This window comes from Lithobates pipiens, unplaced genomic scaffold, assembly GCF_037356315.1.
Source record: "Lithobates pipiens isolate NorthernLeopardFrog02 unplaced genomic scaffold, aLitPip1_a1.2 Scaffold_16, whole genome shotgun sequence".
NCBI lineage: Eukaryota > Metazoa > Chordata > Amphibia > Anura > Ranidae > Lithobates > Lithobates pipiens.
In genome coordinates this window covers 219410737-219424872 of record NW_027507748.1, presented here as the reverse complement: position 1 = coordinate 219424872, position 14136 = coordinate 219410737, and the positions used below count along the sequence as shown (strand labels likewise).

Here is a 14136-nt window from a genome sequence, read left to right as displayed (position 1 = left end):
GCTGGAGATCTCAGTATTAAGTGAGATCAAGAAGGCATATATAAAAAAGGATCTGGATGAACCGTCACAGGAACCACACCGGACTCTCCTCAATGTAAATTCCAATCAGTGAAACGATGGTGCCACAATTCATATAAAGGAACAAAGAAATACTCGCATAGCGTAAAAAACCCTTATTTATTTAGTTTATAAAATAAAACCAGTACACTCACATATGCGCAGAAATTCTGAGCATTTTTCAAAAATCAAGCCGGCCGGCTCTCGGCTACCACCCGCACTTCCGGGTCTGGCGTAGAGCGCGGTGACATCCGCACGCCGTGCCTCCCCACGCGTTTCGTCACAAGACAGACGTGTTCACGGGATACCTCCTGGATCTGTCCTCTAAATTGGCCAGTTTTAGTTTTAATTTCAAAATCAATCTTCCCTATTATTGTGAGCGTCCACAAGATAATTGAAAGTGGCAGCAAATTCGCCCATTTTTGATTCCACATGTGACACTCTACTTTTCACTGTAGAGAATTCTGATTTGAAATGCCTGGTAAGGGCTTGTATATCAGCGTGTAATGTGGAACGGAAGGATACCAACATATCCTTTAAAGTAGTGTCCATCACCGGGGCATTAGCAGTTGGGAAGTCAGACAGAGAATCTTGCAATTCCCTAGTGTCCTCTAGTGAGGAATCAAGGCTTACCTCCTCCTCTTCTCTGTCCGTGTTGTCCAGCCTTGGCTTGCTTTTGGCAGGACTAGAGGATGCATAGGGCGGCGGGGTGCTGGTACTTCTCCCAGTGGAGTCGTTTGGGCGAACAGAGGTCTGTGCTGCTGCTTTATCAGTCTGGCCGCGTGAGCTGTGTGTGTTGTTCCCTCGCGTGCAGCCGCCATCTTGCCCGGCGCCCCGCCGTTGTGCAAGGAAGTAATCCGGCAGTTTGGCCGGCTTACCTCCTCCTTTCCGCTTCTTCTGAGGCATCCTTAGAGGTTCCCCTACCTCTTGGTCCACTTTTGGCCGAGAAACAAGGCTTGTCACCACTGATATTACCTCCGATGTCCTGCGGCAGAGAGGAGCTCTATCAGTGAGCGTCCATCCGCTCCGCCGGCTAGCCACGCCCCCCATTAATGCTTCATTTAATCGCCAATTATAAGGTGGTCTTTGTATTCCTGTTGTTCTCATTTTCATAGTCACTGGGGAGTGATCCAACAGTGTTGATATTTCTATGTTTGATTCAGTTACCTAATCTAATGCTTTATGATCTACCATTATGTAGTCGATTCTGGTGTATGTCCCGTGTACAGGGGAGTAAAAAGTATAATCAAGCGTTTTAGGATGCATGATCCTTCATACATCTAATATCTGATGTTGATACATTTTCTGTTTAATTATTTTTAATGATGTATTTCTAGTCCCCTGCACACGGGACGTACTATCCATTTCAGGATCCAAACAAAAATGTAGGTCTCCAGCCATTATCACATTACCTTTCTTAAAATCCATCAACTTCCCTATTACCTCTTTCAAATATTTTATTGGGTACTTATTTGGGGCATCGATGTCTGCCAAAGTACATTCCATTTTCCCTAGGCAGCCCCTCAAGAAGAGAGATCTGCCTTCGGGGTCAGTCATAATTTCCTCCAATTTGAACCATACCCCTGAGGCTAATCCAATTGCCACTCCCTTGGCTCTCTTTATTGATGAATCAGCATAGTACCATGTAGGGAAATCTCTTGAAGAATTTAACATTTGTGTCCTGCAGGAGATGAGTCTCCTGTAGGAATACTACTTCTGCACCATAGTGTTTTAATTCTTTCAGAATTTTTTGACGCTTAGTGGGTGTGTTCAATCCGCGAACGTTGTATGTCAAAAACGTAATTATAGTCTCTATTAATGATTACTGTACTTATTTGAGAGGTGTCTCTTCCCTCCCGCTCCCCGCCCCTTACCTCCCTCCTCCCAATCTCTCCCTCTCCCCCCCCCACCTTTCCTAGGCCCCCACTGGCCTCTAAACCATAGATGGATTTGAACTTCATTTCCACCGATGTTTTTTTTTTCTCCCTTGAGATGATGCTCTGACCTTGTCCCCTACTCCCAACCCCCCCTCCACACCTGGCATGGAGGGGGACATGGGCAGGACATACACTGGTGACCCCGAGGTTGCCATTCTCTGAACCACCCTCCACCCGCTCTGCTTCCCTATTGTTAAACAGTTTCTATTTTCCCTAAAACTTTTAGGGAGAGTTTATCAGTGTACATCCTCTCTGGGGCTTGTAAGCCCAATTTATTGCAAAATTCCTGTAACTCTTCTGGGAATCTTAAACTTGCGGATGTGCCATCCTTGTGGCCTATCAGACACGCCGGGAATCCCCAATTATACTTGATGTTCACTGTTCGCATTTGCTCTAAAAGTGGTTTGAGGAGTCGTCAGTAGCAAGTGTTTCAGATGCAAGATCTGTAAAAATTTGAAGCGCCATCCCTTCATGTTTTCCCCTCACTTTCTCCCAAATTTCAGCTTTTTCTTTGTATTTCTGAAATCTAACTATAATGTCTCTGGGGTGATCTGCTGCTATATTTTTTGGTTTTCTAACCAGTGGATTCTGTCAATCTTGATGCACTCTTCAACCCCTTTGTTCAGCAGAGGGTTAAATATTGAATTCATAATTTTCCTCAGGTCTTCACCCTTTTCCTCTGGGAGGGCATGAATTCTAAGATTCTGTCTTCTATTTTGATTTTCCCGATCCTCCAATTTATAAAGGATTCTCCTCTGGTTTATCTGCGTTATTCTGACTTGCTCTTTTAATTTGCTGAGTTCCTGGGCCTGATTATCTGTCTTCTCCTCCATCTCTTCCATTCTAGTCAACAGCTGCCCCAAGTCTGTTTGTAATGCGGTAATTTCCCCTTTAATAACCTCTCTGACATTTCTAGTTTTGTTGGACTCTGTGCACCTGCATTCAGTTCTTCCATTTTACTTGTTTCTAACTCGCTCTCTATACAGATATCTTCTCTAGAGAGGTCTGGGGTATCTCTTTTCTTTTTAGCGAGTTCTTTTTTTCTTATCTTGTTTCACCTGCTGTTGTTTTCCAGGTCTTGTACTCAGGGGACTCTTGTGTTAGATATTGTTTAATCGTACTAGTATTTCCTTTTTCCTTAGGGTCACTTCCCTTCGTGGTCTTGCCTTTCATGCTGATTTTTTTTATTCGTAATTTTTCGTTTCCCCAGTTTAGTATCTATTTGTCTCTTCCTATGAAAGGTTGTTCAAAAACGGAGTACAGTACACAAAGGTGTGTACCTGGATTAAGAGGCAGTAGATCTGCAAAAAAAGCTAAAAACAGGATATGCCTCCCAGTTATAGTTTCACCCTGCATGCGAGCTGGAATCAAGTCCATGTGCGTGGCTATAACATTAAGTGGGAAGCCACTGGTCAGACCCGCAGACAAACTTGTAATTATGCAAAGGGGTATTTATTTAGGCCCGCTAATTTCTGAGAATATCAGGCTTTTTAGTCTTTATAACTGATCCTCCACTACCCCTATTTGCAGTCCATTGGTGTACTACAAAAAATTTGTGTCCACAAATTACAGCCCTTGTATCTGGGTATGCACAGTTATATACCAGATTAATTCCTGGAGGAGAGAATATCCTTGTAATTATCCCAAACACAGATTTACAGACCAAAGATATACACAAAGGCAATAATGTGCTAGTTTGTCCTGGAATTTCCAGGGATATCCAGTTTAATACAGTTGGATACTAGCCTCAACGGATATATACTGGACTGTGCAGGTATATACAAGTGGATGTTTAATAAGTAGCCGGTTTCTGCAGATATATGCAGGTGAATTCTGCTATTTCAGCTTTGCAGGTATACGCTGTTTTTTACTGATAAATGCAGATATAGGCTATGACGCACTCCAATGCTGTTCAAGATATGTTCATAAGCAATTAAATGTCTGTTAATATATTTAGGTATGCAGGTTTATGCTGATCTTTACAAGTGTATGCAGATTTCTACTAGTATATACCAGGCTTCGCTGCTGCATATAAACAATGTAAGCAAGTGCAAGTTTGCATCAAGTCCTTGTGGGTTTATACTAAGATATACGCTTAAACGCTATTGCCAATTTAAGCACAGTTCAACTTTAGCTCAATTGCAAAAGTACCTTATTGAGTCTACTTCCTCTGCTTCGTCCTGCTTTTCCACCCCCTACTGATTCCGAATCAAGCGCTCATCTATCCGTCCAATGTGTCTCTATTGTGTCCTCTTCCTTCAGGGAATGCTCTGTGCCACTAATCCCCCTTGTCTCAGGCTGCCACTTGCCTAAGTGGACGTCTGTTTAAACTGACCCCGGTCCACAATCACTATCCACTCCACTGAAGCCCATGGACTAAGGGGAGGGGGGGGGCAGGTCTCAGCGTCTCAGTCCCCCGACCTACCATCGAACCCCGGTGGCCGCCTGTCTCGCAGGCTGGATGTGGGATCGCCGGCAGGGTTTGCAAGGGGGAGCTGGTTCGTCATTAATGGGCACAACGCTGCCTCTCACTCAGCGGGTTTGCCTCGGCTTCCACGGATCTCCTTGTGCATCCTATCAGTGACTTGGACAGGCCCCTCCCTCCACACGTCACGTCACGAGCACTCCAACATTTTCTGCAGTATATTGAAGTGCGTTAGTGAACGTTTACTGCAGTTTATTGAAGTGCGTTAGTGCACTTTACGGTGACCTGATTTGAAGTGCGTTAGTGATTGGGTATATGGGGGTCACAAGCCAAGGTCAATGTAGGTGGAGAGTTTCGTAGTCGGGGTCACAAGCCAAAGTAATTTCCAACAGCAATAGACATGGCTCAAGCACTAAGCAGGATCAGATCACAATAATCTGGCGACAGGAGGCAAGCCTTATATAGGAAATTTATGGGAAGAGCAAGAAGTTCAAGGTTCAACGGCAATCAAGACACGAAATAGGGTTGAGGGTTGTCCCAATAGATCATGCAGGGAGCTGTCAAGCATCCAAGATAGCTCAGCGTGAAGAATCAATGCCAGACACAGAAGAAGTCCTAGGTTTGAGCCCAGGTCCTGACGTTACTCCCCTTCTCCCAGGGCATCTTAGAGCCAGTTTTTTGAGGAAATCTCTGCTGAAATTCTCTTAATAATCTAGGGGCATGAACGTGCTCCTCAGACTTCCAAGATTCCTATTGTGGTCCATAGCCTTTCCATCTTAATAGATATTGTTTACCACAATGAATACTGGAGTCAAGAATTTTATCCAATATGAATTTTTCTTCCCCTTGCACCTGGACTGGGTCTGGTGGGGGATGTGTACACCCAGAAAAATTATTATTTATGAAAGATTTTAAAAGAGCCGTATGAAACACAGGATGGTTTTCCATAGAAGATGGTAGTTTAAGTTTGTAGGCCACAGTATTCATTTGTGCAATTACTTCAAAAGGTCCAATGAACTTAGAAACAAGTTTCTGGGAAGGATGTTGAAGTTGTAAGTGTTTAGTGGCTAGCCTGACCTTATAACCTAATGCATAGCGAGGAATGGTTCGTCTGTGTCCATTTGCAATTTCCTTATAGGATTCCTGAACTTCGCGTAAGGTCTTCTTCAGTAATTCCAGACACCCTTGCATTTACAGTTGGTAAAGATGACTCTATGGGAATTCCAGGGATAAAAGATGGATGACATCCATAGTTGGTGAAGAATGGGCTTTGAGAGATGGAACTATGGCAGGAGTTATTGTAAAAAATTTTGCTAACGTTAGATATTCGGTCCAGTCATCCTGAAGATGGCAAATGAAACAACGAAGATATTGCTCTAAAGTTTGATTAGCCTGCCCATTTGATTGTGGATGAAAGGCAGTTGATAGGTTCCCAGAGTAGAACAGAATGTGTTCCATAGTCGTGATGTGAACTGGACTCCTCGATCAGATATTATTTCATCTGGGAGCCCATGCAATCTGTAAATGTCTCATGCTAATATTTCAGCAGTGTCTGCAGCTGAAGGAATGCTAGTGATGGGCACACAATGAGCCATTTTGATTAAACGGTCCACCACCACCATGACAGTTGTAAATCTTTTGGAAGGAGGTAGGTCCACAATAAAATTCATGGAAATGGATCCCCATGGTCGCAATGGCACAGGGAGAGGCTGTAGCAGACCTACCTGGAGGGAGCATGGTACTTTGTATCAGGCACAAGTCTCACATGAATCTCATCTTTCCAATAAGAAGGCCACCAAAAGGTATGAGAAAGGAGGTCTACCATTTTCCTAATTCCAGGGTGACCATCAGATTTTGAATCATGCACCAGCTGAAGGACATTAATGCCGCGTACACACGATCAAATAATCCGGTGGAAAAGTCCGGCAAACTCAAGTCCGCCAAACAATCCCCCCGTGTGTAGCCTCCGGCATACTTTTTTGACCCGACAGTACGGCGGACTTAGAATTTCGTGTTGCACATCAATCTGCCCGCCGTACTCGCATTTCGCCGGACAATCCGGCCGTGTGTGTGCCAGTCCGCCGTACTTTTGAAATGAGCGGACTTTTCCCGCCCGGAGAAAAGTCCGCTCATTTCGAGCGGGTCTCCAGGTAGGCGGGGCCCGCGAAGGAGACGTCGCTGGCCCCGCCGCCTGGTATGAACTTAAAGGGGAACCCCCAACACCGAAAAAACTCGGCGTGGGGGTTCCCCCCAAGTCCACAACAGACCCTTGTCCGAGCACGCTACCCGGCCGGCCAGGAAAGGGGGGCGAGCGTGTGCACCCCCCCTCCTGAGCCGTACCAGGCCGCGTGCCCTCAACATGGGGGTGCCTTGGGGAAGGGGGGGCCGCGCGGCCCCCCCACCCCAAAGCACCTTGTCCCCATGTTGATGAGGACAAGGGCCTCTTCCCGACAACCCTGGCCGTTGATTGTCGGGGTCTGCGGGCGGGGGGCTTATCGGAATCCGGGAGCCCCCTTTAATAAGGGGGCCCCCGGATACCGGCCCCCCACCCTATGTGAATGAGTATGGGGTACAATGTACCCCTACCCATTCACCTGTAAAATAAAAGTACAAAAAAAAACACAACACACGAGATAAAATACTTTATTGCACAGCTCCGGGGGTCTTCCGTCTTCGGGGGTCTTCTTGCCGGACTCCTCCGCTATCTTCTTGTAGCTCTTTTGCTAGGGGAGGAGTCTGGCTTTCTTCCTCGCCGCCGGCCTCTTCTCCTGACTTCGGGGGTCTTGTCCCCCTCTTCGGTTCTTCTGCCGGGCCACCGCGCTTTCTTATAGCTCTTTTACAGGCGGTGGCCCGGTCTTCTGTCGCCGCTGCCGCCTTCCGTTCTTCTTCTTCTTCTTCTCCTTCTTCTCCTGGAGATGTTGACTCGACGCTCTCTCTGGCCACAATGCCAGGGACGCGCTGCGCGGCCACTTATATAGGGACAAGGGGCGGTGTCACATGGCTTTATGTCACATGGGTTGGTCACATGGGTTGATGTCACATGGGGACTGTGACATCGTAAGGGGGCGGGGTCACCATGTGACACCAACCCATGTGACATAAAGCCATGTGACACCGCCCCTTGTCCCTATATAAGTGGCCACGCAGCGCGTCCCTGGCATTGTGGCCGGAGAGAGCGTTGAGTCAACATCTCCAGGAGAAGAAGGAGAAGAAGAAGAAGAAGAAGAAGAACGGAAGGCGGCAGCGGCGACAGAAGACCGGGCCACCGCCTGTAAAAGAGCTATAAGAAGGCGCGGTGGCCCGGCAGAAGAACCGAAGAGGGGGACAAGACCCCCGAAGTCGGGAGAAGAGGCCGGCGGCGAGGAAGAAAGCCGGACTCCTCCGCTAGCAAAAGAGCTACAAGAAGATAGCGGAGGAGTCCGGCGAGAAGACCCCCGAAGACGGAAGACCCCCGGAGCTGTGCAATAAAGTATTTTATCTCGTGTGTTGTGTTTTTTTTTGTACTTTTATTTTACAGGTGAATGGGTAGGGGTACATTGTACCCCATACTCATTCACATAGGGTGGGGGGCCGGTATCCGGGGGCCCCCTTATTAAAGGGGGCTCCCGGATTCCGATAAGCCCCCCGCCCGCAGACCCCGACAATCAACGGCCAGGGTTGTCGGGAAGAGGCCCTTGTCCTCATCAACATGGGGACAAGGTGCTTTGGGGTGGGGGGCCGCGCGGCCCCCCCCTTCCCCAAGGCACCCCCCATGTTGAGGGCACGCGGCCTGGTACGGCTCAGGAGGGGGGGCGCTCGCTTGCCCCCCTTTCCTGGCCGGCCGGGTAGCGTGCTCGGACAAGGGTCTGTTGTGGACTTGGGGGGAACCCCCACGCCGAGTTTTTTCGGTGTTGGGGGTTCCCCTTTAAGTCCATACCAGGCGGCGGGGCCAGCGACGTCTCCTTCGCGGGCCCCGTCTACCTGGAGACGCGCTCGAAATGAGCGGACTTTCCTCCGCGTGTGTGGGCGAGTCCGTTCATTTCGAAAGTACGGCGGACTTAGTACGCCGTATTATTCCGCTGAAAAGGTGCCGTGTGTGGGCAAGTAGCCCGTTCGAAAATTCCGACGGACAGTTTGGCGGACGTCCGCCAAACTAAGTACGTCGGACAGACGGCTACGTGTGTACGCGGCTTAAGTCTTGCCTCTTCAGGGACATACATTCTTTTATCAAAAATCCAGTGACCCTCATGAAAGTCCATGTGTAAATCACTTCATAGATTGTTTAAGAGTGGGTGCCTTTTTTTTTTTTTTTGTATAAATTACTCTTTTATTTATTTATTTTTTTCCCCTTTAAAATACATAATACAAATTATCAAACATTACAAAAAAAAATTTCCATAATGAAATAGAAAATGACCAATACCCCACCCCACCCACCCTCCCATCCTGATCTGTTGTCCTCATCCACTATCTTCTTTAAACCGTTTCTATCATATCCTGTGCATATTTATCCAACGTTTTATATCTGTACCATCTTACCCAGACTTCTCTGTGTTTTTTTGTCTTCCCTGATCCGCACAGCTCAGATACTCCATACTGCCAATGTGGTCTACTCGCTGTAGCCACTCTTTAATACTCGGCTTCTCAATACAGAGCCATTTTTTTTGGAATAAGAGCTTTTGCTGCGTTGAGCAGGAATGGGACCAATTTTTTTTTATATACTGTTTCAGTGATTTAGTCGTTTCATGAAACAAACAGTTCCACGGTTGTTGGAGAATCCTTTCTCCTGTTGTCACCTCTATATATTCCAAGATTTTTTATCAGTAGGCTTTTATCTCTGGACAATCCCACCATGTATGAAATGATGTACCTAGCTGTCCACAATTCCTCCAACACAATGGAGACTTAGCTGGCTGAATTTTATTAATTCTGCCTGGTGTCAGGTGCCAACGCACCATACACTAATAATTTGCTTCTTTCGAGGTTATATGGTGGCATATTGTATTGAAGATATTTAGAGAAAGAGAAAAAATAGTTCTCACCTATTCTCGTAACTCTACTATAAGGCATATACTTCTTTATACTTTGCGTTAAAAATTATAATATGCAATAACCAATTCTAATTGCCCAAATCTTCCCACAGCACCTCAGGCCGAAATTATCCTTTAATTTTAAGCCTGCCAAAAGGTTATAGTTGTCAGGAAACGTATAATTTTTTCCCCCTTTTCTTTAAGAGCCAGACATCAACAGTTTCAATCAATCGATTGACAGTCTATTACCTTTTCCTTTGAAAAAAAGTCCAGCTTCTCCTTTCGGATTTCTTTACCAAGGGTATTTCACTCTTACCCCTTTAATGGCACTCTGGTGTACCAAACCCAAAGGAAAGAAGAGGGGGAGGGGTTTTCTGGTGCCCCCACTATTCAGCATGCCTTGACCCACAGGTTACCTTCTCACTCCAAGATCTCGCTAGGGGTTGAGTTTGCCCGTTTCAGACTATTAACTGTTGACACTCAGCAGGAATCGGGATGTGTCAGCCGCACTCGGCTCCAGTGGGGCTCTAGCAGGATTCGGCTCAATCCGTATAATCTCGCCAGCATTCATGTCCACCAGGCTGAAGATGCCCGTATATAGCAGAATTTGGAATGACTCTGCCAAATTCGGCCTCGGCAAGACTCTGGCGGAACTTGGCTCTGCCCGTGTAGTGTTGGCAGGTCACAGAGAATTTCAGTTCTGTTTGAAGGTCCTCGCTGAATCTCCCTCTACCCCGACCAAGGGATCCCTGAAGAGTCCCCGGCTTGGCTGTCTTGGCACGTTAAGTCCTTTTAGCCGGGTATGCTTGTGCTCATCTACACGCTCCTAGCTCATCCAGTGTTACCAACAAGCATGTTGTCCGAAAGCTCTGCAGAACATTGCAGGGAAAGTAAGTGATAATCAGACCACTGGAAGCAGCTGCAGCTGATCACCCGGACCTAGGAGGAACACGCTTACACAATGTTCATCCCCATAAAAAAAAATCACCAATTCTCTGTGAAAGAACAGCTCAGATGGCTGTGTTGGAGGCATCTACTTCTACTATAAAGGGAAGTTCTGGGTTAAGGTGTACCAGTACGGGTGCAGTGGTGAATAAGGTTTTCAGATATAAGAAAGTAATTTCTACATTTGTAGACCACTGGAAGCATTAGCGATTTATGAAAATGTTTAAATAAATCTCCGGTAAAAGTTTGCGAACCTTAAGAACCATTGCACATCCTTTATGTTCTTTGGGGTAGGCCAATCTAGGATGGCTTGGATCTTGCTGGAATCCATGTTCAGCCCTTCGGGAGAGATGATGTAGCCCAAGAACTGTATACGGGTCTTTTCAAACTCACATTTTTAATTTTATAATTTAATATATAATTTATTTTGTTATAGTCATTCTAAGACAGTACAAACATGATCCTGGTGTTCCTATAAATTGGTTGAAAAGATAAGTATATCATCCAGATAAGCTACAACAAATTGGTCTAACAAGACTCTGAAAACATAATTTATGAAATATTGAAAGGTAGCTGGTGCATTACAGAGTCAAAAAGGCATTACTAGAGATTCTTATTGCCCATATCTTGTCCGAAAGGCAGTCTGCCATTCATCTCCAGGTCGAATGTGAACAAGATTATATGCACTCTGCAGATCAAGCATGGTGCAAATCTTTGCTGTCCTTAGTCTCTCGAATAGTTCTGGAATTAATGGAAGTGGGTAACGATTCTTGACTGTCACTTTATTTAATTCTCTGTAATCGATGCATGGGTTCCATCTTTGTTTTCCAGCAGGAGAGGTTGAGGGACGGATAAACCCCTTTGCCTGATTCTCTTGTAGAAAGTCCCTTAACACCTTCAGCAAGTTCAGCAAGATTGTAAAGGTGGCCAAAAGGAATTGGGGCTCTTGGTACAAGCTCTATTGGGCAAGCATATGCCCGGTGAGGTGGTAATTGGTCAGCATTTTTCATATCACAAATGTCTTTAAAGTCTTGGTATTGAGGGGTCAATTTTTCCAGGTTAGTCAATGTCACTCCAATAATAGTAGATGAGATGTCTCTCTTTTGACAATGTAACTCACAATGTTCAGAGGGTAAGGCAAGGTTTTGGGCCTGCCAGTCAATAGTGGGGTTGTGAATTGATAGCCATGGTATTCCTAAAATAACCGGAAACTGAGGAGAAGAAATCAGTTATTTAGCAGCTGACTTTGTAAATTCAAGTACTTACCATCCCACAGAGTCCAGCATTGCCCTCTCGTTGTTTTTCTGTTGATCCACTTTAAGCGCTTGCTTGGTCTCCTACCCCAGGCAGTCCCATCCCACTACAGTTAGAATCACTCCCTAGGACACACATTTAACCCCTTGTTTGCCCCCTAATGTTAACTCCTTCCCTGCCAGTGACATTTATACAGTTATTAGTCAATGGCTATTTATAGCACTGATCACTGTATAATTGTCAATGGTCCCAAAATAGTGTCAAGTGTCCAATCTGTCTGCCGCAATGTCACAGTCCCGATAAAAATCACAGATTGCCGCCATTACTAGTAAAAAAAATTATAATAAAAATACCATAAATCTATCCCCTATTTTGTAAACGCTATAACTTTTGCGCAAAGGAATCAATATACACTTATTGCAATTTGTTTTTACCAAAAATATGTAGAAGAATACATATAAGCCTAAACTGAGAGAAAAAAATGTTTTATATATTTTTTGGGGATATTTATTATAGCAAAAAAATAAAAAATATTGCTTTTTCTTCAAAATTGTTATTTCTTTGTTTATAGCACAAAAAATAAAAACCACAGAGGTGATTAAATACCACCAAAAAGAAATCTCTACTTGTGGGAAAAAAAGGATGCAAATTTTGTTTGGGTACAGTGTCACACAACCGTGAAATTGTCAGTTAAAGTCGCACAGTGCCGTATCGTAAAAAATGGCCTGGTCAGGAAGTGGGTAAATTCTTCCGGGTCTGAATTGGTTAACTACAGTATGGCATCTGTAGCACATGATTGCTGTTTTTAATGGTGATTAGTTGCCAAGGCAAATATAGGTGGGCTCCTACTAAAGAGGTAGAGATAACAATGCTGTTTGCTACATCTACGTTTTCAAGAAGCTATTGGTAATGTATATATTTTGTGTGTCATATTTATTCTTTCATTTTCTCCAACAGGCTTGGCACTGGCAATAACTACAACTTCAAATTCAGAAGGTGCAAATAGCACTGAGACACAGTGCACTAATATATCTTCCCTACCGCTTGTAACACCATCAGTACACAGCTATCCGGAAGAGAACATAACCGTCTCAACAGTTCGAAGCAGAAGCCTATTAGGTGTCCAAATCATTACAGAGGTGATAAACAACGTAGAGGTGAAAAGTCTGCTAATAAATAAAACCTCGGTTGTCAATATTGAGACGAAGACCATCACCCCAAGTAAAATCTACATAAAAACGACAAACTCCATCTCACCTACAACAATACGAGTTCTTATCGGAAGTGGACAATCTGAAACATTAAATAATGAGACAAACCCCATCGTCACCACTACTGAAACTACAACTCCAAACCCAGGGAATTTAACAACTAACTCCTACTGCAGTAAGCCAGCCCAAACCAACACCACCACCGAGAGCTCGACAATTGCTGGAGACACCTGCTCCAAAATCACCTCTGCTTCCTCCTCCACCACCATTACCACAACTGAGGAGGTCATTGTGTTGGGTCCAGATGGCTCTTCCCAGACCTGCACTTACTACTAAGTCTGTGTGCCAAAACTAATTTTATTGCTACCTGTAACACAAGCAATGGGCTATTATTTTCTTCTGTACTAACAGGTTTACTAACTAAATAAAATTCCTCAATAAATCTTTGTATGCATTCATTACTTGCACTATTAATACTACTCACTATACTAAACTTGTTATTTCCATAGATGTTGTGTTACATATTAGATAGCTACAGTGGATTTAATTCATGCAGTTGATATGGTGAGTTTATTGCTGAATACATGGAAAAAAAAAAACATGCAGCCGAAAGTGTTTTGGATTTGAATGTGTAATGAAATGTCTGCCATTAACACCTATTGTTTTCTAGCTGAAATGTTATATGTGGCTTTAATATTCTATGTTATTTCTCTTGCTGGGAACAAATAAAGGGTCACTCTTGCATAACAGGTGCACTTGTTCATTAAAAGAGCTAAATGTGTTTTCATACCTCAACTGAACTGGTTAAATTAAAAAATGGGGCTTAAAATGTATTTGCACTTTTGCAGCCAAATTGGGATAACACCTACTTTAGTTTTGTTACATGTATCCACCCACATAGCATAACTCAAATGAAAATTGCAGCTCATGTTTTTTTGATGCTCTATTCCTTGCCACCCAGCGTCATAATATCCTACTGGTTCTCTTTGTTTATGAGCGGGCTGGGTAGCAGTGTTTGCCATAGTTAATCCTGTCTGTGGTGTGCAGGTAGATCTTCATTATCAATTTCAACTAGATTTGAACTGTCCTAACAAAGTGTTAAAGTTTTAGAAGCTAGGCTTCTTGCACTGTATGTCAGTGAGGACAGATGTAGCAGTACCCCCATAGGAGCTGCAGAAAGTAGTAGTTCCGCCTGTCACCCTGTCCAACCTGGCATTCTCTTCCAGACAATGAACAGTCCATTACCTTTGTTTTTGTTATTTTATTGAGGGATTAAACTTGGATGGGGTAAGGGAATT

At 44.6% G+C, this 14136-nt stretch overlaps 1 protein-coding gene across 1 annotated transcript in view; it reads left to right on the top strand.

Annotated features, from left to right (window-relative positions):
- LOC143982391 (uncharacterized) overlaps positions 1-13585 on the top strand; it is a 155879-nt gene extending 142294 nt beyond the window's left edge. The window contains exon 3 of the mRNA XM_077481060.1: positions 12585-13585. Coding sequence (XP_077337186.1) covers positions 12585-13174 — 590 coding nt within the window. The 3' untranslated portion in view covers positions 13175-13585. The remainder of the gene's footprint in view (positions 1-12584) is intronic.
- The last annotated feature ends 551 nt before the right edge of the window (positions 13586-14136 follow it).